This window comes from Cebidichthys violaceus, unplaced genomic scaffold (genome assembly GCF_023349555.1).
Source record: "Cebidichthys violaceus isolate CVI_PGR_0920_01 unplaced genomic scaffold, fCebVio1.0.p SCAF_67, whole genome shotgun sequence".
Lineage (NCBI taxonomy): Eukaryota > Metazoa > Chordata > Actinopteri > Perciformes > Stichaeidae > Cebidichthys > Cebidichthys violaceus.
In genome coordinates, this window is record NW_027176894.1 from 292,173 (window position 1) to 319,944 (window position 27,772).

Genomic DNA, 27,772 nt, shown 5'->3' on the forward strand with positions numbered 1-27,772 from the left:
ATAGTGATGGAATCATTTCCCCTCTCCGTCAGTGCTGTTCCTGGTGGATAACTTCCACGAGGTCTACCTGTGGCAGGGCTGGTGGCCTCAGGACAGCGAGAGCACCGGCTCGGCCCGCATCCGCTGGGATTCAGACAGAAAGTGTGCGATGGAGACGGTGCTGCAGTACTGCAAGGGTGAGAACGGCCGATGGAATGCTTCCCTGAATCACAGCTGATAGCTGCACTGGTGTATTATTCAAATATTATAACATAAATCTTGGCCCCTGATTGACACCCGTAAATGCAATAAACGATCTTTCCGTGATGTCACTTTGTTTTTAAGTGTTTCAAGTTAAAATAGTACTTATTTTGACTCAATTTTGACCAAGAAAATAAGGAAATAGTAAAAATGTACAGATTTTTGTAGAAAGGGTCGTTTTTTTTAATTTACTGTCACTTTAACTTTGATAAAGTGCTCACAATTTGACCAGTACTACTCTTTTTCTCTCTACTTGGATACATTAAGAATGTATTAATAAATTGTAAGTGAAAATCCTGCATCCTGCAGCCCAAACTTTAACCAAACCAGCTGAGTATTGACTAAATTGTGGTGCAAATTTAAATTAGGATTTGAAATAGAATTATTGAGACTATTTTGTTCTACAGAGAAGAACGAGAAGAAGCCTCAGAAGTCGTATCTGATCCACGCCGGTCTGGAGCCGCTCACCTTCACCAACATGTTTCCCAGCTGGGAGCACAGAGAAGACGTGGCCGAGATCACCGAGAGGGTCCGCAACACACACACACACACACACACACACACACACACATCCAACATCAACTCTTGACTGTACATTGGTGGAAGCTGTCAAAATACATTCTCATTTATATGATATGATCACGATATCAGTAAGCAGTCGTGAGGGTTTTCAGTCAGACGTTACGCTGTGCATGAACAACCACATCCTCTGTCTTCTATTTGTCCAAACGCCTGCTGTCATCATAAGAGACTCTGTTGTGGCTGCAGGAGGCGGAGGTGTGTAACCAGATCATCCTGGTGGAGGACGTGTTGGCCCAGCTCTGTCAGAACGCCTTCCCTCTGGCTCAGCTGCAGGCCCGGCCGCTCCCAGAGGGAGTCGACCCGCTCCGCCTGGAGATCTACCTGTCCGACCAGGACTTTGAGGTCAGCAAACCGACGTGCAAAACTGCTGCACCAAACCAGATTTTTTTATATCTAAGTGTTTGTGATGTTGGAAGCAGGGTTATAAAATCAACATCCTCGTTTTAGAGAGCATGTTTCCCTCCCTTGATTAGAGTTTTTAGGACATTTTGATCATTAAAAGAGGCAATTTTAGAGTTTCTCATCACAGGAGAAGATCTGATAAATATTTTTAGATACTTTCTAACCAACTTGTTGAAATATGCTGATAGCTCGATCAATTGTGCGTCACAAAAAGATGTTGTGCTAATGAAAGTACTGCACAAACACGTCCATAAAGTTTTGCAGCCGAGTGCATTTTGCCCTCTTTATTGCGTCTGATTGCAAATATCCATGTGGCCGAATAGCACAGAATACCACTTCCATCCAAACCTCCTGAAGGAAACTAGGAGAGAGGAAAAGGCAAAATGTAATGCCAAAGTGTAGAAGTTCTGCTTCGTGTTGAAATTGATCACAGCGTATGTTTGAAATAGACGATTCAGAGGTGGACTTTCCCTCTAAATCTACGACTCCTCATTCATATCATCCATCCTAACTCCATCTAACTCTTACTTCACAGACCAAGTCGTAGGTGGATTCAGGTAAGAAGAGCCACTCATTTGATTCATCAGCATTCAGGCGACCTGTCATCCTTTATAGCACGTCAGCACTGTGTTCTTCTTTCTTTCTTTCTTTCTTAATGTGGTATTAAAACTCTGTTTCACTCCCGAGTGTGGTGCTGGTTGAGGAGGAAAGTTCTGCGCTTGGCTGCACAATTACAGTACGTCTGACAAAGAGATCATCCAGAGTTCTCTGTTAGATGTTATGAGTCCTTCATATCAGCTGTAGTCACATCACACACAGGATCCAGCTCTGGAAGCTGCTTCACACTGAAGATAACAAACATAGAATGACACATGAACTAAGAGTCCATCACAGCTCACAATAATAGAGATGAAATATTAAGAATGATAAAAATAGAATCTCTCATAGTGTGTCAGTATTGCAAGTATGTATTTATATAAATTGGTTCCTGTAGGATAACTACCAATTATCATATATATCATATTATATTTTTGAATTAGTAATTTTTCACAGTGTCTCATAATCTTTTAATCTATTAGTCATGTAAAAGAAAATGTATCTATTTTTGTAATTGATTAATTTGCTGTTTATCAAGAAATAACACCAAATGTTGTATTGGTAAATGTCAAGATTGGCTGCTTTTCCTCTGTTTTGTATCATTTTTTAATGTCATATTTTGGGGATTTTAACTGTTGAAGACGTCACTTTGAGCTCCAGGAAATTATTACTTTTTTTTTTTAGATAAAATGAGATACAAGTTGATAGGTAGTTGCAGCGATATCAAGTCTTTATCTCATTATTTTTAATTACTAGGAGAAGTTTTATTTTTAAAATGTCTTTATTTTTATCTATTTGTTTTCTATTAGAAATGAGCTTCAACATAACCCTCGATGGAAAACTTGGATTCAGCAGTTTTGAACACATTTCCTTATTAATATGAACAACTGAGGTTGTAAATGAGGCGTTGAAACACTTTTGGTCAAACTATTGAGATAATTGAGACATTTAATTGTGCAGCCATCGTTCATTTCTTCTCCTCTTTAGAAGGTGTCTGTTCTCGACTACACGACGCTCCTGTGCTCTTCTCTGCTGCTGCTACTCTTCTCTTCTCTCTCTCTCACACACACACACACACACACATTCCACCTGAGACCCTTTCCTCTGCACTTGTGATTCACCATCAGCTACACTGCAGTCTGACTCACTATCTGTCTGTGGAGCACAAAATGGAGGCATGAAAAACACTGAAACCACTAAACTGTCATAAGAACCAACCGAGCGCTACGTACATTATTAACATGACGTCAGTGTGTTGTCTTCTAGCCCAGCATTGACCAAACAGCAACTGTACTATTAACACATGTAAATGTGAAGAACACGTACCAGAGAAGTCCAAAAATGTACAAGATGTTGCTTTGTTATCTCACAGAAACGCTGATGATGCACTTTGATATGAATAATCTGAAACTTAATTCTAGAATTGACGTCTAACTGTGAGAGAAACAAGAAATGTTTGTTTGGAAAGTTTGGAAAATGCTTTATTGGATTTCAAGGTTAGGAATATGCTCGAATTCAATAAACATCTTTGACAAATGCTTGAATTTCAACATAATCTGGTGTTTCATCGACACAATCGCTCACGTAAACCACAAATCTTTTCATTTTTGAAATGGACCGGTCCGGTCGTTGTATTTGTTTGTCGTCTCCTGGCGTCTCGAACCAGACGTGGAGCTAGCTGAGCATTAAATAATCCCAATCAGAACATACAATCAAAGTCAATATGAACAAATCGTCAATATACATTGATTGCTGTAGTTATAAAGGACTCTCATTTGCATTTATAGTAACAATTTAGACTTGATGATAAAGGCCTCGAGAGTCTGGACGTTGTTGGTTTAGGTACCTTTAAAGTGGATGAATTAACTCTTAAAAAGCTGCACCAACCCTGTATTTCACATGTTTAGTCCTCAGACCTTCATCAGTTAATGTTGCTTTTTGTTTTTGATCCAATCAAAAGGTGCCAGACTTTCTGGCGTAGACAATCTTTATTCATTTTATTGACATCTAGAAACACTCAGACATGTTTAAAAGGCTGTTTAGCATAAAAACACACACTTTGAAAGTTGTAAACAATATGTATTAGTTTCTTTGAGGTAATACTTTTCTACAGATCATAAAATTGCATTTGTTGTGTCATTTTTTTGTTCTTGAATATGTTTGACGGCTCCAAAGCTTTTATCAGTAACAGGAAAAACACCGATACTTCCCTTAGAAACGGTACTTCAAGTTGAATCCCCTGAGTCGTTGTTTTGTCTGATTACTGACCTGCATGTGTCTCTCTTTCCAATCGCAGAAAGCTTTGGAAATGACGAGAGAGGAATACGAAGGTTTACCAGGGTGGAAGCAAGTGAACTTAAAGAAGGCCAAAGGACTGTTTTAAGGAAGTTTTGTTTTTTTTAGAACACAAAAAAAGGACAGTTGAGACGGAGACACAGGAAACCTGTTTTGTTGGCGACGCGCGAGGACATTGGGACAGAAAGAAATCTGAATCTGAAGGAAACGTTCATGAAGGATGAGGCTGGAGATGCACTCGCCTTGCTTATAGTCATGTTTTACCTTTCAACATTACGTAACATAAATGAAATTCACACGGTGTAACAGAAGGTGGAAAACGCCCTGTTTCGGTTCATACCTGGTGTCTCTGTGTATTTGGAGTCTCCTCCAAAACACTAAAGTCACCACTCGTGGACTCACCAATGAAAATGTGCACACTAGGACGCTTGGTGTCAGAGTGCCATGCTTTGGTCGTGTGTGTGTGTGTGTGTGTGTGTGTGTGTGTGTGTGTGTGTGTGCGCGCGATTGTATATAATGTTTGTGTGTAATGTCGATTTTTGTGTAAATGTGTGTGTATCTATGTAAAAAACCTGTCGCGTCAGATGTTGTGAGGAAAGTTTTACATTTTTGTTGTTGTTGTTGTTGTCTACAGTGTCTGGATGCTGTCAGGCCTCGTAGTGAACTCATGTTGCTCGATGGCGTTAAACTGCTGAAGTGACTCTCGGCTTTGAAGGAGTTTGTAATTTTAAAGGTTTGACTTGTTCGAGAAAGAGAAGCAGCAGCTCTGAATGTATAGTGCCTTGCTTTTTGTGTACAGTTTATATACAGAAATTCTAGTCTGCATTTTTAAAGACTTTCTTTGTGATATAAGACATAGTGAATTAAATCACAATGACGCTCAACTCAACCCACGTGTCACTCTGTGTCTCCTGCTTCTTACGCAGTTTATTTTAACATAATTACAATTATTAGGCTATAGGAGATAATTAACGCTTCAACTCTACACATTTTTGCCTTTATTTAAAAATAAGTGGTTCCATCCAGGACTAACAAATCAATCCTCAAACGGTGTTCAAAGAACCGGATTAGCTTGGATGAGAATTAACAGGATTATTTTAGCACGTTAGCATTAAACTACTTTTGAAAAATAAAAAATGGCCCTGATCTATTATGGGGATTTAAATTAGAGTTACTATACAAATGTAATTGATTACGAGGAAATTCTACACTTATACTTGCTGGGCATTTGCAAGTTGCAGATGTTGGCGGTATCTCAGTGCGACGATATGTGAGTTATTCACATGTTTGATAACGACCACAACACTATCACAAATGTTGTCATCGTCTCTCTCTCTCTCTCTCTCTGCAGAGGGTCTAAAGTCTAGTGTACAGAACTGTACAGAGTGTTACTGACATGTAAGCTGACTGTTGGCTGTCTGACAGCAGAATGTAGAAAACACAAGAGACAGTGAAGCCAATGTTGGACTATCCCTTGAACTGAAGGTAAGTACATGTTGTACTACTAGAGAATGTGATGCCTATGCAGTATGTTTGAGTTTTTGGCTCTGTGTGTAGGGTTAGTTATTTCCGGCTCACACAACTGTAAGGATAATATTCCCACACGTGACATGAACGCCTTCAAACGCTCTTAAAAGATGCATAAGGTTGGTGCTATTCTGTATATTTCTTATCGTCAGTAAATCCCACACAAAAAGACAAGTGCATTGGTCCATCTCTCACTATTCTCTGACTCTCATACACCGTCTTTGGAACTCAGCTTCAAGCCCAGTGGTATAAACTGAGGACAATATTCTTCAAACAAATACCTCTCAAATATACTGTTTCATTTTTTTTTAAATTCAAGGCTCAGCAACAGCTTGGCGCTGTCGTCGTCGTCGTCGTCAGCAAATGCAACTCAAACAGGAGCACACGGTGTTCTCATTAGAGCGCACATTTGGTGATCTGGTGAGTATTTCCAGCAGAAGGATACATGTATGTAGGATTGACTCAAAAGAAACTATTCATGTTAAATTAGGAACTTTCACTGCATCACTGGGGCACATTGATGTTTTTTTTGTTAAATAGCTTTTAAAAATAGATCTCAATAGATCTCGTCACAGAGGAATAACATGTATTTTTAGGCCATGGATACACAGACAACTCTCTCAGGAGCCTGTCGTTAGTCACTTTAGCCACAAGATGGCAACGTGAGCCCCAACACAGCGTCCCCTGTGTCACCGCTGCAAAACACAGGAGGTCTCCATAAATCTCCAAAAGTTAAAGTTTCAATCACTGACTTTATTCATGTTCTTTGTTCCTACTGCAGCCAACTATTTGCTATACTCTCTTTATGCTATATAAATCTTTGGACTCAAGAGGCCCACACAGGGCCTAATTATTGCCAGTGGAATTTGACCTACATGACTTAGACTTATGCAATATGTAGGTTCAGCACACATGCATACAGACTGAGCTTCAAACAACAAAAGCTCTTCTGGCCACACTTGAGCCTCCACAGTCAACAGACACAGCGAGGTCAGTTGTGATGGCTTTTACTATTTCAAAATATCTTTCTCCATTCATTGCGGCAAGTTTTTCCACCCAGTCAGGTGAGAACACGAGTGTTGTCAATGCATGTTGTAAAAAGTAGCAAATAAATATTGTTTAGGATGATTGTAATTCTATAATAATAATGAACTGTAAATACTGTTTCTCCCACATCAAAGTAAGCTATGTGTAGTCTCCCCTTTTATTTTGTCACAATTCTATAGCAGTGAATGGTCGCTGTACTACTACACAATGGCACCTATTGGTTTATCAAATAGTATGTCAGAGTGAGGCATCAGGACATCTAAACAGCCTCCCCGAGACTTTTCCCGTTAGCCAACGTTAAGCTAGTCCTAGCCAGCGGGGTCTCTAGTCGTGCCCTTAAAGAGACAGTACACGGAGTGACGCAATGGTGTGAAGTACTTCGTTCCCTTAAAGAGACAGTACACGGAGTGGCGCAAGGTGTAGGTACCATGGTGTCAACTACTTAAATCTAATGCATTAATCGAGGAACACGAGTTGGTTCTGTGGTTCCCAAATTGACTGATCTGTAGGGTCATTAGATCTTTAATGAGGCAGGAAAGAGGGAATTTCTATGAGAAAATTGGTATCTTTGTTGTAGCCTACTGTTCTCTTATCTATTGTTTTCTGTTAAATATATAGCCTCAACAAGTTATTTATATGAAAACCATCTGAGATCTTTTAGAGGAGCCATCACTTCTTTGGTGCAACTTCTAACAACTCACAGACATCTGACTCGTGTCAAAAGGCCCCAACAAGGCATGGGGTCACACGCCTAAACGTTTGGGAACCACCGGTTTAATCTTTAACAATGCATTTGTTTTTTATATGTTTCAGAAAAGATGTCCTCCCAAGTCAGACTGAGGCTGCTGCCGAGAGCCAGATGCATGTTCGATGAGCCCGTCCAGGTGAAGGTGGCCGGGCTGAGGTCCAGACAGGTGGTCACCGTGAGAGCCAGATCGACCGACGAGAAGGGAGTGGTGTTCAGCTCCTCGGCCACCTACAGGGCCGATGGGGGCGGGGCGATCGACCTGGAGAGGGACCCCTCTCTCAGCGGGAGCTACACCGGGGTTGAACCCATGGGTCTGCTGTGGTCCATGAGGCCGGACTCTTTGCACAAGAGGTTTCAAAGAACAAAGTCACTAAACCCTCACGTGGTGAAGTTCTCTGTGCACGAGGAGGAAGAGGAGGAGGGCAGGATGCTGGCAGAGGCGACCAATGAGAGGCTTCTGATTGGAGACGGGGTCAGCCGGCACACGGTGAAAGAGGGGAATATTCGTGGGGTCCTGTTCACTCCACCAGGTTGTTCTTTGTTTCTTTCACAATTCAAATCATTCAATAAATAACATTAAAAGGAATTGATTATTATAAATAAAGAGACCAAAACAACAGTTAATTTATTCTACTAATACTGCTTGCATGAACACAGCCTGATAGGAATACGTCTTTTATTTATTTTGAATAGTTTTTGGTTGTTAAACTATGTGAATCAGGCAACCAATCACTTTGAGCCACGACAGTTGATCAAACATCTGTAGTTGTAGAGCAACCTTGCTTACTTGCTGTATGTTTGTTTTACTATCATTTCCATCATTTTGATGCCATACAAACATGCGTCATGTTGTGTTCCCGTGTGTCTTTTGATCCAGGAGGAGGTCCGTTCCCCGCTGTGTTGGATCTGTACACGTTTGGTGGAGGTCTGTCTGAGAAAAGGGCCTCCCTGCTGGCCGGCCGAGGATTTGTGGTTCTGACTGTGGCGCTGTACGGTCATGATGACATGGCGAAGAACATCAAAGAGGTCCATCTGGATTATTTGGAAGAAGCAATAGAGTTTTTAAAAAAACAAGATAAGGTGAGTTGTTTAGATTTAGATTTTTGTTTTTAGGACACTTTTGGTAGTTTAATGATCTGCCACATATTTTTAACGCCGTCACTCAGGGTGCTAGAATTGGAAAATTGTAAAGTTCTGTACTCACATTCTTTTTTCCATTCATGTTTTTCTACAAAAGAGCCAATCAGAGTGGCATCACAAGAAACAATAAATAGCAGCTAAGAGTTTGCATGTTTCTCCACAGGTGGGCAGTAAAGGAGTTGGTGTGATATCCCTTTCAAAAAGTGCAGATCTTGCACTATCGATGGCCTCTTACCTGCCCGGTGTTGAGGCCACAGTGTGGATCAACGGCTGCTCTGCCAACACATTTTTTCCCCTCTACTATAAGAAGAGACAAATCCTCCCTGCGTTAATGCTTGATCCCAGCAAGATGATTCTCACTGAGTCAGGGGCCGCCAATGTCAAGAATGTTCTGCAGAACCCGCTGGCAGAGGAGAACAAGGCCACCCTGGTCCCCGTCGAACACGCAGAGGGACGTTTCCTCTTTGTGGCCGCAGAGGACGACCTCAACTGGGACAGCAAGGCTCACATGGACATGATGGTGGAGAGACTGCAGCGTCACGGGAAGGACAACTTTGAGAGCGTGTGTTACCCCGGAGCGGGACATTATCTAGAGCCACCTTATGGACCCTACTGCCCCTCCAGCTTTCATGGGGTTGCAGGCCGGCCGGTCCTGTGGGGGGGTGAGCCCAGGTCCAACGCAGCAGCTGAAGTCCACATGTGGAACAAGATCCAGGAGTTCTTCAGAACTCAGCTGAGCTGTGATGCTACGCAGACTAAAGCCAAACTATAGATCCGCTATAATATAGTTGCAATAATAGGAATAATTGGTCTATATTTATGATAGACCATGCCAATTAACTGGACCTGTTTGTATCTGTATCACTCCGCTAAAGTTTCACACATGCAAAGTTAGACATGATGTTTTGTCTCTCTTTAAAGACCGCGGTTGTGTCTGTCCATAGGTGGTGACAAACATATAGGTGACAAACCTAACGACAAACCTTCAGGTAGAAAACACTTTTAGATAGTTCAACAAATGCAATACAATTGCAACCATGAGTAACAGATCACAACTAAGCTAAAAACATAACTTTACATAATCTACTTCCCCTCATTCTTGGTCTAAACCATGACATCACTCCTGACGTCTTTCAGTGTATTAATAGTGGAACCATGGTGGGTATGGTAAGAAATAAAGATATGATGAACTCATACAATGCAGAACTGAATCACTGAACAATAACTAAACTTGTGAATACATGTCCGTGTTTTACTTTAACCAGCGATGTTGATATGATATGAACTGTGACTAAACAAAATACAAAACACAAACAAACCCGGGATAGTATCAGAACCAGAACCAGAACCGTTTATTGCCAAGTACGTTACACATACAAGGACTTTGAGGAGGTGAATTGTGCATAACAATAAACAATGAACACAGTGCAATATTCAAGACATCATTTAAAAATAGAACAATATTACAATTTATATTAAAATATGGTAAACAAACAGATAACGTTAAAACAAGTACATTATAAAAGTGTCAAGTGTATCTTACAGATCATGATGGAACTACAGCTAAACAATTAATAAACATGGTTAGGTTTGTTCAAATATAGCAGTGAAATATGAGGACAAAACGTGTGTTCTCACACAGAGGCCGACCAAAACATGCAACGTATGTGTACGTACGCATACATGGAATACACAAATAAACAATACAAATATAAAAACAAGGACATTAAAGACAACAAAATAGATCAGAGAAACTAAGCATTAACATTGAACTTCTATACTATGACGTTGGACATTCTTCCATTGTTACATTTTGACACATTGAAATACTCGTTTGACAAAGCCAAAAACTGCACCCATAGTTTGATCACTTTATCCGCTGTAATCGTCCGGTAAAGCTCGCAACAATATGTGTTGTTTGCCGTAGTTGTTTCAGCTAGTTAAGACAGATAGAACTCATGGGAGATCAAAGCAAGGTATATTATTACTATTATTATTATTATTATTATTATTATTATAATTGTTCCTGTAACATAGTTCACTTTTCCATTGTCTGTTCAACAAAACAGATAAACTGACGCAGTCCTGTCTCTTTGGCTCTCACACACACACACACACGCACACACACACACACACACACACACACACACACACACACACAAACACACACACACACATTCCTCTGGGGAACGTTCTGTCACAGGATTAGATACGTGACTTTTGGACCCATATCTAATGATTTTCATTCCAGATGAACGCTTGCTTTTCCTGCTGGTAAGTCACATTTCTACTTCTCTGATTTTTCTATCTCAGAACTTCCTGACAGGAAAGCAAAGATATTTCATATCATATAAAGTATAACTCTACTATCAACAGTGTGAGAAATGAGCGTCTTCGGTTAAACCCATTAGATCAGGGGTCACTAATAGGTGGACTGCGGTCCGGATCCGGACCCAGACCCAGACGCCGTTGTATCCGGACCCAGGACCTAAAACCGATAGATAATTGAGAATTATAAAATTTTGACGGAGCTCTGTTATTTTAACCTGCGCAGCTTTTTGAGCCTTTACGGCACTTGTTCAGTGGCGTAAATTACATCACATGATGCAGCTCAGCCAATAAAATTTGGGTATTCTGACAAGTTTCCTGACTCGAGTGAGATGTACAAACATGGGGGAGACGAGGAACGAGAACGAGGAGGAGGAGAGTTATTAATACGTGAGTCAGAAGTTTTTCACATGACGTTCTCCAAAGAGAGAGATGTGACCAGAGAGACCAGAGTCTTTAACCAACAATGAACAGACTCTTTCATAGGTTCATTCTTCACACGGACAGTTTAAAACCAGGATGTCTCATATGCTCAGAGACCGTGACGATTAATAAAGCGGTAATGTGAAGCGCCACTACGAGACAAAGAACAACTCTTTTAAGCAAACGTACTCACTCACATCTGAAATGAAGACACAGAAAACAAACCTAAGAGTCCAATATGATCAGAATCCTAACAGGTTAATTCACTGACCAACTATGATGTTAGCAGAGATAACAACGCTGAAAGAAGTGGTTTAATAACCACATATGAAGTCCATGCTCACACATTTCTCTTGTTAGAAGATGAGTCTGTCTTGATTGACATCACTTCACACCTGAATGAACTGAATTTAAAGCTGCAGGGCGATTCAGTGAAATTCATTCTTCTAAAATTAAGTACTTTATTTTAAGATGCAAATTTTTCAAAAGCTTTCTGTTCTGTCAGTTATTCTTTAATCCAGCCCTCATTTTACTTGAAATGAGAAGAACATTTATTTATGTATTTCTATGTATTATTTATAGTCCATCAAGTTAAATGTGAAAACTGAGAATAATAATTGTTAAAATATAATGAATGTGTACTTTCTTTCTTATTTTTATTTATATATATATATGTATATGTATATCTACTAAATAGTGCAAGTTAGATATTATTGTAATGTTCCGGACCTTTGCCTGAGGAGATTTTCTCAATCTGAACCTTTTGGAATGTTAATTGAATACCCCTGCATTAGATGCCTACTTTCACATCTTCTCCTGTGTTTGCATCAAATCCAACATATCAGACAATGTATTCTCGCTCTTTAAAAAATATTCAATATACCGATGTGGTTACTCAAATAACCCTCAAACCAATTTGAAGAATACTTATTAAAATAAACAGAAATTAGCTTAATTAAATAACGGTCTCGGGACTTTGATCGGCCTTTTGCATTCAAAGGTTCAGTTTGAGTTGTAACCTAGTTAATGTTTACATGAAGACCAGATCTGAGCTGCGTAACTTAAGAATTCTTCATTAGATTATAGAGACAAACATGTTACTGCGGTCAAGATATCTACTGAGTAGCATAGGAACAGTACTTCTACTCTAAATGTGAGTCTGAGAGGAACATTTAGCTACCGGTCATGTTATTTTATCTGTCTTAAATTGGTAGGAAGAGGTTTGGAGACACTATTAAAAGCAAACAAGGTTCAACACAAACATTCATGACCTATGTATCTGCTCTGTCAAAGTGTTTTGAAGTGGTGTGACAGTCCAAGTTCTCCTTTCACAATGACAGTGAAACCTCGTGAAGAAAAAACAAGAGGAGTTTCAGAAAAGATGTCCTCCCAAGTCAGACTGAGGCTGCTGCCGAGAGCCAGATGCATGTTCGATGAGCCCGTCCAGGTGAAGGTGGCCGGGCTGAGGTCCAGACAGGTGGTCACCGTGAGAGCCAGATCGACCGACGAGAAGGGAGTGGTGTTCAGCTCCTCGGCCACCTACAGGGCCGATGGGGGCGGGGCGATCGACCTGGAGAGGGACCCCTCTCTCAGCGGGAGCTACACCGGGGTTGAACCCATGGGTCTGCTGTGGTCCATGAGGCCGGACTCTTTGCACAAGAGGTTTCAACGATATAAGTCACTAAACCCTCACGTGGTGAAGTTCTCCGTGCACGAGGAGGAAGAGGAGGAGGGCAGGATGCTGGCAGAGGCGACCAATGAGAGGCTTCTGATTGGAGACGGGGTCAGCCGGCACACGGTGAAAGAGGGGAATATTCGTGGGGTCCTGTTCACTCCACCAGGTCGGTTTCCTTAATGTTGTCTTTGTCAAGTTCTAATTATTTTTTTTAAGTTAAAAGTTCTATCAAAAATGTGCACAAAAGAGATCAAAAACAACACTGAATTAATTATATAGCTTTACAGCAAAGGTGTTGGATGCTTTAATTCATTGTCCGTGGTCCAGAGGAGACATGTTCTCAGTTTTAGTTCCTAATGCGAGTCAACCTTTCAAAATCGCTGGATCCTCGACTTTCCATAATATAACTTATGTTTCAGACGTAGTGACACCATGAGACTTCAGTAGTATTCCTCCTACCCAGGATCTGATAAAAACAAGCATGCATCGTATGTAATATGTTCGTCATCTTGCATCCTCCCATGTCTTCTGTTCCAGGAGGAGGTCCATTCCCTGCAGTGTTGGATTTGTACATTTTAGGGGGAGGTTTGTCAGAGAAGAGGGCCTCTCTGCTCGCCAGTCGAGGATTTGTGGTCCTGACCGTAGTGGCGTTCGGTTACGATGACATGCCGAAGAAGATCAAAGAGGTCCATCTGGATTATTTTGAGGAAGCAATACAGTTTTTGAAAAAACAGGATACGGTGAGTTCTCTGAATCTCTGAGAGTCTTTTGAGATTTTTTGGAGCCACATCTCATCGTTTGGCTTTGATGCTGATCCATAGAAGTCTTAGATGAAGTGTAATTCATGTTGCAGAAAAGTCCATGACATCATAATAAATAGTTGTTTTCCCCCACAGGTGGGCAGTAAAGGAGTTGGTGTGATATCCCTTTCAAAAACTGCAGATCTTGCACTATCGATGGCCTCTTACCTGCCCGGTGTTGAGGCCACAGTGTGGATCAACGGCTGCTCTGCCAACACATTTTTTCCCCTCTACTATAAGAAGAGACAAATCCTCCCTGCGTTAATGCTTGATCCCAGCAAGATGATTCTCACTGAGTCAGGGGCCGCCAATGTCAAGAATGTTCTGCAGAACCCGCTGGCAGAGGAGAACAAGGCCACCCTGGTCCCCGTCGAACACGCAGAGGGACGTTTCCTCTTTGTGGCCGCAGAGGACGACCTCAACTGGGACAGCAAGGCTCACATGGACATGATGGTGGAGAGACTGCAGCGTCACGGGAAGGACAACTTTGAGAGAGTGTGTTACCCCGGAGCGGGACATTATCTAGAGCCACCTTATGGACCCTACTGCCCCTCCAGCTTTCATTGGGTTGCAGGCCGGCAGGTCCTGTGGGGGGGTGAGCCCAGGTCCCATGCAGCAGCTGAAGTCCACATGTGGAACAAGATCCAGGAGTTCTTCAGAACTCAGCTGAGCTGTGATGCTACGCAGACTAAAGCCAAACTATAGATCTGCTATAATATAGTTGCAATAATAGGAATAATTATTCTATATTTATGATATAAATTTGAGAATAGAAAGTCCACTTAAAGGGAAAGTCTGTCAGGTATAATTATCAATGGCCATATACTTGCCTCCTGTCACTTTAAAAGCTGTCTTGTCTGTCTTGTAAACTTTAATTCAACCTTTTCCTAGCACCCTGTTAATTAACTGGACCTGTTTGTATCTGTATCACTCCGCTAAAGTTTCACACATGCAAAGTTAGACATGATGTTTTGTCTCTCTTTAAAGTTGTGTTGTTGTTGTTGTTGTTGTTGTTGTGATCCCAATGCACAGACAAAAGCAGATTATACTCACAGTTCTAAACTCAGAAGCTCTGTAAAAGATCAACCAGTGGTGTCTTACTTTAATGAATACAAATAAAGAATAAAGCATTCAAAGAACGAAGCTTCTTTATCTTTTCAAAGCGGGTCACCCCAGAACAAGCTGCTCATAATGAGAGTCTGAAAGTAAACTGAGAAGAGCTCTCAGTCCCAGTGGATGAAGCTATTATCTCACGTCTTGAGGATTTATATTGCAACAGCTTTCATTTTTTTGCTTAATTTTGAGAACAACATGTTAGAAAACAAGCAAAAGAAATATTCACGAAATGGTCAAAATTCAAGAAAATGTCAACATTTTGGGGGATAAATTTAAATGCTATAAGACTGTGTTATATGAAACTAATAGTAAGACTATCAACCAAAACAAGCCATTTAAATAAACTGGCCCTGTCCAAGCTCACACTCTCTCACACACACACACACACACACACACACACACACACACACACACTCCACTGAGGAATGCTCTGTCCTGTATGATTATTCACAGGTTTAGATACGTGATTTATGGAAGCACATATACGGATTTTCATTCCAGATGAACGCTTGGTTTTCCTTCAGGTAAGTCACATTTCTACTTCTCTGATTTTTCTATCTCAGAACTTCCTGACAGGAAAGCAAAGATATTTTTTATCGTATAAAGTATAACTCTACTATCAACAGTGTGAGAAATGAGCGTCTTCGGTTAAACCCATTACAAACATTTATTTGCATTTTTCCAAAGTCTCCTCTGATTTGTGGCTCCACAGATTTCTCTTACCTTGTCCTCTTCTGTATCTCACTGCTTCACACACAGACTTGTGTATGTTTTCCCTTTGACAGAGACTCATTGTATGTCAGAGCATTGACAGTAATCAAGGACAATGAGCTCGTTGATGGTTTGAGTTGTAACCTATAGGTTACAACTCAAACCATCCATAGGTGGTGACAAACATATAGGTGACAAACCTAACGACAAACCTTCAGGTAGAAAACACTCTTAGATAGTTCAACAAATGCAATACAATTGCAACCATGAGTAACAGATCACAACTAACCTAAAAACATAACTTTACATAATCTACTTCCCCTCATTCTTGGTCTAAACCATGACATCACTCCTGACGTCTTTCAGTGTATTAATAGTGGAACCATGGTGGGTATGGTAAGAAATAAAGATATGATGAACTCATACAATGCAGAACTGAATCACTGAACAATAACTAAACTTGTGAATACATGTCGGTGTTTTACTTTAACCAGCGATGTTGATATGATATGAACTGTGACTAAACAAAATACAAAACACAAACAAACCCGGAATAGTATCAGAACCAGAACCAGAACCGTTTATTGCCAAGTACGTTACACATACAAGGACTTTGAGGAGGTGAATTGTGCATAACAATAAACAATGAACACAGTGCAATATTCAAGACATCATTTAACAATAGAACAATATTACAATTTATATTAAAATATGGTAAATTAAAACAAGTACATTATAAATGTGTCAAGTGTATCTTACAGATCATGATGGAACTACAGCTAAACAATTAATAAACATGGTTAGGTTTGTTCAAATATAGCAGTGAAATATGAGGACAAAACATGTGTTCTCACACAGAGGCCGACCAAAACAAGCAACGTATGTGTTGGACATTCTTCTATTGTTACATTTTGACACATTGAAATACTCGTTTGACAAAGCCAAAAACTGCACCCATAGTTTGATCACTTTATCCGCTGTAATCGTCCGGTAAAGCTCGCAACAATATGTGTTGTTTGCCGTAGTTGTTTCAGCTAGTTAAGACAGATAGAACTCATGGGAGATCAAAGCAAGGTATATTATTACTATTATTATTATTATTATTATTATTATAATTGTTCCTGTAACATAGTTCACTTGTACATTGTCTGTTCAACAAAACAGATAAACTGACGCAGTCCTGTCTCTTTGGCTCTCTCACACACACACACACACACACACACACACACACACACACACACACACACACACACACACACACACACACACATTCCTCTGGGGAACGTTCTGTCACAGGATTAGATACGTGACTTTTGGACCCATATCTAATGATTTTCATTCCAGATGAACGCTTGCTTTTCCTGCTGGTAAGTCACATTTCTACTTCTCTGATTTTTCTATCTCAGAACTTCCTGACAGGAAAGCAAAGATATTTCATATCATATAAAGTATAACTCTACTATCAACAGTGTGAGAAATGAGCGTCTTCGGTTAAACCCATTAGATCAGGGGTCACTAATAGGTGGACTGCGGTCCGGATCCGGACCCAGACCCAGACGCCGTTGTATCCGGACCCAGGACCTAAAACCGATAGATAATTGAGAATTATAAAATTTTGACGGAGCTCTGTTATTTTAACCTGCGCAGCTTTTTGAGCCTTTACGGCACTTGTTCAGTGGCGTAAATTACATCACATGATGCAGCTCAGCCAATAAAATTTGGGTATTCTGACAAGTTTCCTGACTCGAGTGAGATGTACAAACATGGGGGAGACGAGGAACGAGAACGAGGAGGAGGAGAGTTATTAATACGTGAGTCAGAAGTTTTTCACATGACGTTCTCCAAAGAGAGAGATGTGACCAGAGAGACCAGAGTCTTTAACCAACAATGAACAGACTCTTTCATAGGTTCATTCTTCACACGGACAGTTTAAAACCAGGATGTCTCATATGCTCAGAGACCGTGACGATTAATAAAGCGGTAATGTGAAGCGCCACTACGAGACAAAGAACAACTCTTTTAAGCAAACGTACTCACTCACATCTGAAATGAAGACACAGAAAACAAACCTAAGAGTCCAATATGATCAGAATCCTAACAGGTTAATTCACTGACCAACTATGATGTTAGCAGAGATAACAACGCTGAAAGAAGTGGTTTAATAACCACATATGAAGTCCATGCTCACACATTTCTCTTGTTAGAAGATGAGTCTGTCTTGATTGACATCACTTCACACCTGAATGAACTGAATTTAAAGCTGCAGGGCGATTTAGTGAAATTCATTCTTCTAAAATTAAGTACTTTATTTTAAGATGCAAATTTTTCAAAAGCTTTCTGTTCTGTCAGTTATTCTTTAATCCAGCCCTCATTTTACTTGAAATGAGAAGAACATTTATTTATGTATTTCTATGTATTATTTATAGTCCATCAAGTTAAATGTGAAAACTGAGAATAATAATTGTTAAAATATAATGAATGTGTACTTTCTTTCTTATTTTTATTTATATATATATATGTATATGTATATCTACTAAATAGTGCAAGTTAGATATTATTGTAATGTTCCGGACCTTTGCCTGAGGAGATTTTCTCAATCTGAACCTTTTGGAATGTTAATTGAATACCCCTGCATTAGATGCCTACTTTCACATCTTCTCCTGTGTTTGCATCAAATCCAACATATCAGACAATGTATTCTCGCTCTTTAAAAAATATTCAATATACCGATGTGGTTACTCAAATAACCCTCAAACCAATTTGAAGAATACTTATTAAAATAAACAGAAATTAGCTTAATTAAATAACGGTCTCGGGACTTTGATCGGCCTTTTGCATTCAAAGGTTCAGTTTGAGTTGTAACCTAGTTAATGTTTACATGAAGACCAGATCTGAGCTGCGTAACTTAAGAATTCTTCATTAGATTATAGAGACAAACATGTTACTGCGGTCAAGATATCTACTGAGTAGCATAGGAACAGTACTTCTACTCTAAATGTGAGTCTGAGAGGAACATTTAGCTACCGGTCATGTTATTTTATCTGTCTTAAATTGGTAGGAAGAGGTTTGGAGACACTATTAAAAGCAAACAAGGTTCAACACAAACATTCATGACCTATGTATCTGCTCTGTCAAAGTGTTTTGAAGTGGTGTGACAGTCCAAGTTCTCCTTTCACAATGACAGTGAAACCTCGTGAAGAAAAAACAAGAGGAGTTTCAGAAAAGATGTCCTCCCAAGTCAGACTGAGGCTGCTGCCGAGAGCCAGATGCATGTTCGATGAGCCCGTCCAGGTGAAGGTGGCCGGGCTGAGGTCCAGACAGGTGGTCACCGTGAGAGCCAGATCGACCGACGAGAAGGGAGTGGTGTTCAGCTCCTCGGCCACCTACAGGGCCGATGGGGGCGGGGCGATCGACCTGGAGAGGGACCCCTCTCTCAGCGGGAGCTACACCGGGGTTGAACCCATGGGTCTGCTGTGGTCCATGAGGCCGGACTCTTTGCACAAGAGGTTTCAACGATATAAGTCACTAAACCCTCACGTGGTGAAGTTCTCTGTGCACGAGGAGGAAGAGGAGGAGGGCAGGATGCTGGCAGAGGCGACCAATGAGAGGCTTCTGATTGGAGACGGGGTCAGCCGGCACACGGTGAAAGAGGGGAATATTCGTGGGGTCCTGTTCACTCCACCAGGTCGGTTTCCTTAATGTTGTCTTTGTCAAGTTCTAATTATTTTTTTTAAGTTAAAAGTTCTATCAAAAATGTGCACAAAAGAGATCAAAAACAACACTGAATTAATTATATAGCTTTACAGCAAAGGTGTTGGATGCTTTAATTCATTGTCCGTGGTCCAGAGGAGACATGTTCTCAGTTTTAGTTCCTAATGCGAGTCAACCTTTCAAAATCGCTGGATCCTCGACTTTCCATAATATAACTTATGTTTCAGACGTAGTGACACCATGAGACTTCAGTAGTATTCCTCCTACCCAGGATCTGATAAAAACAAGCATGCATCGTATGTAATATGTTCGTCATCTTGCATCCTCCCATGTCTTCTGTTCCAGGAAGAGGTCCATTCCCTGCAGTGTTGGATTTGTACATTTTAGGGGGAGGTTTGTCAGAGAAGAGGGCCTCTCTGCTCGCCAGTCGAGGATTTGTGGTCCTGACCGTAGTGGCGTTTGGTTACGATGACATGCCGAAGAAGATCAAAGAGGTCCATCTGGATTATTTTGAGGAAGCAATACAGTTTTTGAAAAAACAGGATACGGTGAGTTCTCTGAATCTCTGAGAGTCTTTTGAGATTTTTTGGAGCCACATCTCATCGTTTGGCTTTGATGCTGATCCATAGAAGTCTTAGATGAAGTGTAATTCATGTTGCAGAAAAGTCCATGACATCATAATAAATAGTTGTTTTCCCCCACAGGTGGGCAGTAAAGGAGTTGGTGTGATATCCCTTTCAAAAACTGCAGATCTTGCACTATCGATGGCCTCTTACCTGCCCGGTGTTGAGGCCACAGTGTGGATCAACGGCTGCTCTGCCAACACATTTTTTCCCCTCTACTATAAGAAGAGACAAATCCTCCCTGCGTTAATGCTTGATCCCAGCAAGATGATTCTCACTGAGTCAGGGGCCGCCAATGTCAAGAATGTTCTGCAGAACCCGCTGGCAGAGGAGAACAAGGCCACCCTGGTCCCCGTCGAACACGCAGAGGGACGTTTCCTCTTTGTGGCCGCAGAGGACGACCTCAACTGGGACAGCAAGGCTCACATGGACATGATGGTGGAGAGACTGCAGCGTCACGGGAAGGACAACTTTGAGAGCGTGTGTTACCCCGGAGCGGGACATTATCTAGAGCCACCTTATGGACCCTACTGCCCCTCCAGCTTTCATTGGGTTGCAGGCCGGCAGGTCCTGTGGGGGGGTGAGCCCAGGTCCCACGCAGCAGCTGAAGTCCACATGTGGAACAAGATCCAGGAGTTCTTCAGAACTCAGCTGAGCTGTGATGCTACGCAGACTAAAGCCAAACTATAGATCCGCTATAATATAGTTGCAATAATAGGAATAATTATTCTATATTTATGATATAAATTTGAGAATAGAAAGTCCACTTAAAGGGAAAGTCTGTCAGGTATAATTATCAATGGCCATATACTTGCCTCCTGTCACTTTAAAAGCTGTCTTGTCTGTCTTGTAAACTTTAATTCAACCTTTTCCTAGCACCCTGTTAATTAACTGGACCTGTTTGTATCTGTATCACTCCGCTAAAGTTTCACACATGCAAAGTTAGACATGATGTTTTGTCTCTCTTTAAAGTTGTGTTGTTGTTGTTGTTGTTGTTGTTGTTGTTGTGATCCCAATGCACAGACAAAAGCAGATTATACTCACAGTTCTAAACTCAGAAGCTCTGTAAAAGATCAACCAGTGGTGTCTTACTTTAATGAATACAAATAAAGAATAAAGCATTCAAAGAACGAAGCTTCTTTATCTTTTCAAAGCGGGTCACCCCAGAACAAGCTGCTCATAATGAGAGTCTGAAAGTAAACTGAGAAGAGCTCTCAGTCCCAGTGGATGAAGCTATTATCTCACGTCTTGAGGATTTATATTGCAACAGCTTTCATTTTTTTGCTTAATTTTGAGAACAACATGTTAGAAAACAAGCAAAAGAAATATTCACAAAATGGTCAAAATTCAAGAAAATGTCAACATTTTGGGGGATAAATTTAAATGCTATAAGACTGTGTTATATGAAACTAATAGTAAGACTATCAACCAAAACAAGCCATTTAAATAAACTGGCCCTGTCCAAGCTCACACTCTCTCACACACACACACACACACACACACACACACACACACACACACACACTCCACTGAGGAATGCTCTGTCCTGTATGATTATTCACAGGTTTAGATACGTGATTTATGGAAGCACATATACGGATTTTCATTCCAGATGAACGCTTGGTTTTCCTTCAGGTAAGTCACATTTCTACTTCTCTGATTTTTCTATCTCAGAACTTCCTGACAGGAAAGCAAAGATATTTTTTATCGTATAAAGTATAACTCTACTATCAACAGTGTGAGAAATGAGCGTCTTCGGTTAAACCCATTACAAACATTTATTTGCATTTTTCCAAAGTCTCTTCTGATTTGTGGCTCCACAGATTTCTCTTACCTTGTCCTCTTCTGTATCTCACTGCTTCACACACAGACTTGTGTATGTTTTCCCTTTGACAGAGACTCATTGTATGTCAGAGCATTGACAGTAATCAAGGACAATGAGCTTGTTGATGGTTTGAGTTGTAACCTATAGGTTACAACTCAAACCATCCATAGGTGGTGACAAACATATAGGTGACAAACCTAACGACAAACCTTCAGGTAGAAAACACTCTTAGATAGTTCAACAAATGCAATACAATTGCAACCATGAGTAACAGATCACAACTAAGCTAAAAACATAACTTTACATAATCTACTTCCCCTCATTCTTGGTCTAAACCATGACATCACTCCTGACGTCTTTCAGTGTATTAATAGTGGAACCATGGTGGGTATGGTAAGAAATAAAGATATGATGAACTCATACAATGCAGAACTGAATCACTGAACAATAACTAAACTTGTGAATACATGTCGGTGTTTTACTTTAACCAGCGATGTTGATATGATATGAACTGTGACTAAACAAAATACAAAACACAAACAAACCCGGAATAGTATCAGAACCAGAACCGTTTATTGCCAAGTACGTTACACATACAAGGACTTTGAGGAGGTGAATTGTGCATAACAATAAACAATGAACACAGTGCAATATTCAAGACATCATTTAACAATAGAACAATATTACAATTTATATTAAAATATGGTAAATTAAAACAAGTACATTATAAATGTGTCAAGTGTATCTTACAGATCATGATGGAACTACAGCTAAACAATTAATAAACATGGTTAGGTTTGTTCAAATATAGCAGTGAAATATGAGGACAAAACATGTGTTCTCACACAGAGGCCGACCAAAACAAGCAACGTATGTGTTGGACATTCTTCTATTGTTACATTTTGACACATTGAAATACTCGTTTGACAAAGCCAAAAACTGCACCCATAGTTTGATCACTTTATCCGCTGTAATCGTCCGGTAAAGCTCGCAACAATATGTGTTGTTTGCCGTAGTTGTTTCAGCTAGTTAAGACAGATAGAACTCATGGGAGATCAAAGCAAGGTATATTATTACTATTATTATTATTATTATTATTATTATTATAATTGTTCCTGTAACATAGTTCACTTGTACATTGTCTGTTCAACAAAACAGATAAACTGACGCAGTCCTGTCTCTTTGGCTCTCTCACACACACACACACACACACAGACACACACACACACACACACACACACACACACACACACACACAGACACACACACACACACACACACACACACACACACATTCCTCTGGGGAACGTTCTGTCACAGGATTAGATACGTGACTTTTGGACCCATATCTAATGATTTTCATTCCAGATGAACGCTTGCTTTTCCTGCTGGTAAGTCACATTTCTACTTCTCTGATTTTTCTATCTCAGAACTTCCTGACAGGAAAGCAAAGATATTTCATATCATATAAAGTATAACTCTACTATCAACAGTGTGAGAAATGAGCGTCTTCGGTTAAACCCATTAGATCAGGGGTCACTAATAGGTGGACTGCGGTCCGGATCCGGACCCAGACCCAGACGCCGTTGTATCCGGACCCAGGACCTAAAACCGATAGATAATTGAGAATTATAAAATTTTGACGGAGCTCTGTTATTTTAACCTGCGCAGCTTTTTGAGCCTTTACGGCACTTGTTCAGTGGCGTAAATTACATCACATGATGCAGCTCAGCCAATAAAATTTGGGTATTCTGACAAGTTTCCTGACTCGAGTGAGATGTACAAACATGGGGGAGACGAGGAACGAGAACGAGGAGGAGGAGAGTTATTAATACGTGAGTCAGAAGTTTTTCACATGACGTTCTCCAAAGAGAGAGATGTGACCAGAGAGACCAGAGTCTTTAACCAACAATGAACAGACTCTTTCATAGGTTCATTCTTCACACGGACAGTTTAAAACCAGGATGTCTCATATGTTCAGAGACCGTGACGATTAATAAAGCGGTAATGTGAAGCGCCACTACGAGACAAAGAACAACTCTTTTAAGCAAACGTACTCACTCACATCTGAAATGAAGACACAGAAAACAAACCTAAGAGTCCAATATGATCAGAATCCTAACAGGTTAATTCACTGACCAACTATGATGTTAGCAGAGATAACAACGCTGAAAGAAGTGGTTTAATAACCACATATGAAGTCCATGCTCACACATTTCTCTTGTTAGAAGATGAGTCTGTCTTGATTGACATCACTTCACACCTGAATGAACTGAATTTAAAGCTGCAGGGCGATTCAGTGAAATTCATTCTTCTAAAATTAAGTACTTTATTTTAAGATGCAAATTTTTCAAAAGCTTTCTGTTCTGTCAGTTATTCTTTAATCCAGCCCTCATTTTACTTGAAATGAGAAGAACATTTATTTATGTATTTCTATGTATTATTTATAGTCCATCAAGTTAAATGTGAAAACTGAGAATAATAATTGTTAAAATATAATTAATGTGTACTTTCTTTCTTATTTTTATTTATATATATATATGTATATGTATATCTACTAAATAGTGCAAGTTAGATATTATTGTAATGTTCCGGACCTTTGCCTGAGGAGATTTTCTCAATCTGAACCTTTTGGAATGTTAATTGAATACCCCTGCATTAGATGCCTACTTTCACATCTTCTCCTGTGTTTGCATCAAATCCAACATATCAGACAATGTATTCTCGCTCTTTAAAAAATATTCAATATACCGATGTGGTTACTCAAATAACCCTCAAACCAATTTGAAGAATACTTATTAAAATAAACAGAAATTAGCTTAATTAAATAACGGTCTCGGGACTTTGATCGGCCTTTTGCATTCAAAGGTTCAGTTTGAGTTGTAACCTAGTTAATGTTTACATGAAGACCAGATCTGAGCTGCGTAACTTAAGAATTCTTCATTAGATTATAGAGACAAACATGTTACTGCGGTCAAGATATCTACTGAGTAGCATAGGAACAGTACTTCTACTCTAAATGTGAGTCTGAGAGGAACATTTAGCTACCGGTCATGTTATTTTATCTGTCTTAAATTGGTAGGAAGAGGTTTGGAGACACTATTAAAAGCAAACAAGGTTCAACACAAACATTCATGACCTATGTATCTGCTCTGTCAAAGTGTTTTGAAGTGGTGTGACAGTCCAAGTTCTCCTTTCACAATGACAGTGAAACCTCGTGAAGAAAAAACAAGAGGAGTTTCAGAAAAGATGTCCTCCCAAGTCAGACTGAGGCTGCTGCCGAGAGCCAGATGCATGTTCGATGAGCCCGTCCAGGTGAAGGTGGCCGGGCTGAGGTCCAGACAGGTGGTCACCGTGAGAGCCAGATCGACCGACGAGAAGGGAGTGGTGTTCAGCTCCTCGGCCACCTACAGGGCCGATGGGGGCGGGGCGATCGACCTGGAGAGGGACCCCTCTCTCAGCGGGAGCTACACCGGGGTTGAACCCATGGGTCTGCTGTGGTCCATGAGGCCGGACTCTTTGCACAAGAGGTTTCAACGATATAAGTCACTAAACCCTCACGTGGTGAAGTTCTCCGTGCACGAGGAGGAAGAGGAGGAGGGCAGGATGCTGGCAGAGGCGACCAATGAGAGGCTTCTGATTGGAGACGGGGTCAGCCGGCACACGGTGAAAGAGGGGAATATTCGTGGGGTCCTGTTCACTCCACCAGGTCGGTTTCCTTAATGTTGTCTTTGTCAAGTTCTAATTATTTTTTTTAAGTTAAAAGTTCTATCAAAAATGTGCACAAAAGAGATCAAAAACAACACTGAATTAATTATATAGCTTTACAGCAAAGGTGTTGGATGCTTTAATTCATTGTCCGTGGTCCAGAGGAGACATGTTCTCAGTTTTAGTTCCTAATGCGAGTCAACCTTTCAAAATCGCTGGATCCTCGACTTTCCATAATATAACTTATGTTTCAGACGTAGTGACACCATGAGACTTCAGTAGTATTCCTCCTACCCAGGATCTGATAAAAACAAGCATGCATCGTATGTAATATGTTCGTCATCTTGCATCCTCCCATGTCTTCTGTTCCAGGAGGAGGTCCATTCCCTGCAGTGTTGGATTTGTACATTTTAGGGGGAGGTTTGTCAGAGAAGAGGGCCTCTCTGCTCGCCAGTCGAGGATTTGTGGTCCTGACCGTAGTGGCGTTCGGTTACGATGACATGCCGAAGAAGATCAAAGAGGTCCATCTGGATTATTTTGAGGAAGCAATACAGTTTTTGAAAAAACAGGATACGGTGAGTTCTCTGAATCTCTGAGAGTCTTTTGAGATTTTTTGGAGCCACATCTCATCGTTTGGCTTTGATGCTGATCCATAGAAGTCTTAGATGAAGTGTAATTCATGTTGCAGAAAAGTCCATGACATCATAATAAATAGTTGTTTTCCCCCACAGGTGGGCAGTAAAGGAGTTGGTGTGATATCCCTTTCAAAAACTGCAGATCTTGCACTATCGATGGCCTCTTACCTGCCCGGTGTTGAGGCCACAGTGTGGATCAACGGCTGCTCTGCCAACACATTTTTACCCCTCTACTATAAGAAGAGACAAATCCTCCCTGCGTTAATGCTTGATCCCAGCAAGATGATTCTCACTGAGTCAGGGGCCGCCAATGTCAAGAATGTTCTGCAGAACCCGCTGGCAGAGGAGAACAAGGCCACCCTGGTCCCCGTCGAACACGCAGAGGGACGTTTCCTCTTTGTGGCCGCAGAGGACGACCTCAACTGGGACAGCAAGGCTCACATGGACATGATGGTGGAGAGACTGCAGCGTCACGGGAAGGACAACTTTGAGAGAGTGTGTTACCCCGGAGCGGGACATTATCTAGAGCCACCTTATGGACCCTACTGCCCCTCCAGCTTTCATTGGGTTGCAGGCCGGCAGGTCCTGTGGGGGGGTGAGCCCAGGTCCCATGCAGCAGCTGAAGTCCACATGTGGAACAAGATCCAGGAGTTCTTCAGAACTCAGCTGAGCTGTGATGCTACGCAGACTAAAGCCAAACTATAGATCCGCTATAATATAGTTGCAATAATAGGAATAATTATTCTATATTTATGATATAAATTTGAGAATAGAAAGTCCACTTAAAGGGAAAGTCTGTCAGGTATAATTATCAATGGCCATATACTTGCCTCCTGTCACTTTAAAAGCTGTCTTGTCTGTCTTGTAAACTTTAATTCAACCTTTTCCTAGCACCCTGTTAATTAACTGGACCTGTTTGTATCTGTATCACTCCGCTAAAGTTTCACACATGCAAAGTTAGACATGATGTTTTGTCTCTCTTTAAAGTTGTGTTGTTGTTGTTGTTGTTGTTGTTGTGATCCCAATGCACAGACAAAAGCAGATTATACTCACAGTTCTAAACTCAGAAGCTCTGTAAAAGATCAACCAGTGGTGTCTTACTTTAATGAATACAAATAAAGAATAAAGCATTCAAAGAACGAAGCTTCTTTATCTTTTCAAAGCGGGTCACCCCAGAACAAGCTGCTCATAATGAGAGTCTGAAAGTAAACTGAGAAGAGCTCTCAGTCCCAGTGGATGAAGCTATTATCTCACGTCTTGAGGATTTATATTGCAACAGCTTTCATTTTTTTGCTTAATTTTGAGAACAACATGTTAGAAAACAAGCAAAAGAAATATTCACGAAATGGTCAAAATTCAAGAAAATGTCAACATTTTGGGGGATAAATTTAAATGCTATAAGACTGTGTTATATGAAACTAATAGTAAGACTATCAACCAAAACAAGCCATTTAAATAAACTGGCCCTGTCCAAGCTCACACTCTCTCACACACACACACACACACACACACACACACACACACACACACACACACACACACACACACACACTCCACTGAGGAATGCTCTGTCCTGTATGATTATTCACAGGTTTAGATACGTGATTTATGGAAGCACATATACGGATTTTCATTCCAG

At 40.6% G+C, this 27,772-nt stretch overlaps 5 protein-coding genes across 16 annotated transcripts in view; all 5 read left to right on the forward strand.

Moving 5' to 3' along the window:
- The window catches only part of svilb (supervillin b), a 38,746-nt gene extending 33,741 nt beyond the window's left edge, over positions 1 to 5,005 (forward strand). For 7 of the 8 annotated variants that reach the window (XM_068734743.1, XM_068734745.1, XM_068734746.1 and 4 more), the window contains 4 exons: positions 33 to 176; positions 648 to 769; positions 1,009 to 1,164; positions 4,118 to 5,005. In XM_068734743.1, coding sequence (XP_068590844.1) covers positions 33 to 176; positions 648 to 769; positions 1,009 to 1,164; positions 4,118 to 4,204 — 509 coding nt within the window. In that variant the 3' untranslated portion in view covers positions 4,205 to 5,005. Of the gene's footprint in view, positions 1 to 32; positions 177 to 647; positions 770 to 1,008; positions 1,165 to 1,759; positions 1,782 to 4,117 lie in introns of all 8 variants that reach the window. The other variant, XM_068734748.1, reaches the window with a different exon arrangement.
- A 508-nt stretch (positions 5,006 to 5,513) lies between these two features.
- On the forward strand, positions 5,514 to 9,804 carry LOC137890624 (acyl-coenzyme A thioesterase 1-like). Of its 2 annotated transcripts, XM_068734783.1 has the most exons (5): positions 5,514 to 5,601; positions 5,963 to 6,063; positions 7,504 to 7,968; positions 8,316 to 8,518; positions 8,742 to 9,804. In XM_068734783.1, exons 3-5 carry the CDS (start codon positions 7,509 to 7,511, stop codon positions 9,348 to 9,350), a joined length of 1,272 nt encoding a protein of 423 aa, XP_068590884.1. In that variant the 5' UTR covers positions 5,514 to 5,601; positions 5,963 to 6,063; positions 7,504 to 7,508; the 3' UTR covers positions 9,351 to 9,804. The 2 variants fall into 2 exon arrangements, with proteins under 2 accessions (XP_068590884.1, XP_068590885.1); XM_068734784.1 differs by lacking the exon at positions 5,963 to 6,063 and having other exon boundaries at positions 5,532 to 5,601.
- Positions 9,805 to 10,765: 961 nt separating this feature from the next.
- Positions 10,766 to 14,943, forward strand: LOC137890639 (acyl-coenzyme A thioesterase 1-like). Of its 2 annotated transcripts, none has more exons than XM_068734806.1 (4): positions 10,766 to 10,852; positions 12,670 to 13,170; positions 13,542 to 13,744; positions 13,901 to 14,943. In XM_068734806.1, exons 2-4 carry the CDS (start codon positions 12,711 to 12,713, stop codon positions 14,507 to 14,509), a joined length of 1,272 nt encoding a protein of 423 aa, XP_068590907.1. In that variant the 5' UTR covers positions 10,766 to 10,852; positions 12,670 to 12,710; the 3' UTR covers positions 14,510 to 14,943. The 2 variants fall into 2 exon arrangements, with proteins under 2 accessions (XP_068590907.1, XP_068590906.1); XM_068734805.1 differs by lacking the exon at positions 10,766 to 10,852 and adding an exon at positions 11,224 to 11,296.
- Positions 14,944 to 16,911: 1,968 nt separating this feature from the next.
- Positions 16,912 to 21,095, forward strand: LOC137890641 (acyl-coenzyme A thioesterase 1-like). 2 transcript variants are annotated; one of them, XM_068734808.1, is made up of 4 exons: positions 16,912 to 16,998; positions 18,816 to 19,316; positions 19,688 to 19,890; positions 20,047 to 21,095. In XM_068734808.1, exons 2-4 carry the CDS (start codon positions 18,857 to 18,859, stop codon positions 20,653 to 20,655), a joined length of 1,272 nt encoding a protein of 423 aa, XP_068590909.1. In that variant the 5' UTR covers positions 16,912 to 16,998; positions 18,816 to 18,856; the 3' UTR covers positions 20,656 to 21,095. The 2 variants fall into 2 exon arrangements, with proteins under 2 accessions (XP_068590909.1, XP_068590908.1); XM_068734807.1 differs by lacking the exon at positions 16,912 to 16,998 and adding an exon at positions 17,370 to 17,442.
- Positions 21,096 to 23,094: 1,999 nt separating this feature from the next.
- On the forward strand, positions 23,095 to 27,272 carry LOC137890642 (acyl-coenzyme A thioesterase 1-like). Of its 2 annotated transcripts, none has more exons than XM_068734810.1 (4): positions 23,095 to 23,181; positions 24,999 to 25,499; positions 25,871 to 26,073; positions 26,230 to 27,272. In XM_068734810.1, exons 2-4 carry the CDS (start codon positions 25,040 to 25,042, stop codon positions 26,836 to 26,838), a joined length of 1,272 nt encoding a protein of 423 aa, XP_068590911.1. In that variant the 5' UTR covers positions 23,095 to 23,181; positions 24,999 to 25,039; the 3' UTR covers positions 26,839 to 27,272. The 2 variants fall into 2 exon arrangements, with proteins under 2 accessions (XP_068590911.1, XP_068590910.1); XM_068734809.1 differs by lacking the exon at positions 23,095 to 23,181 and adding an exon at positions 23,553 to 23,625.
- Positions 27,273 to 27,772: the final 500 nt, after the last annotated feature.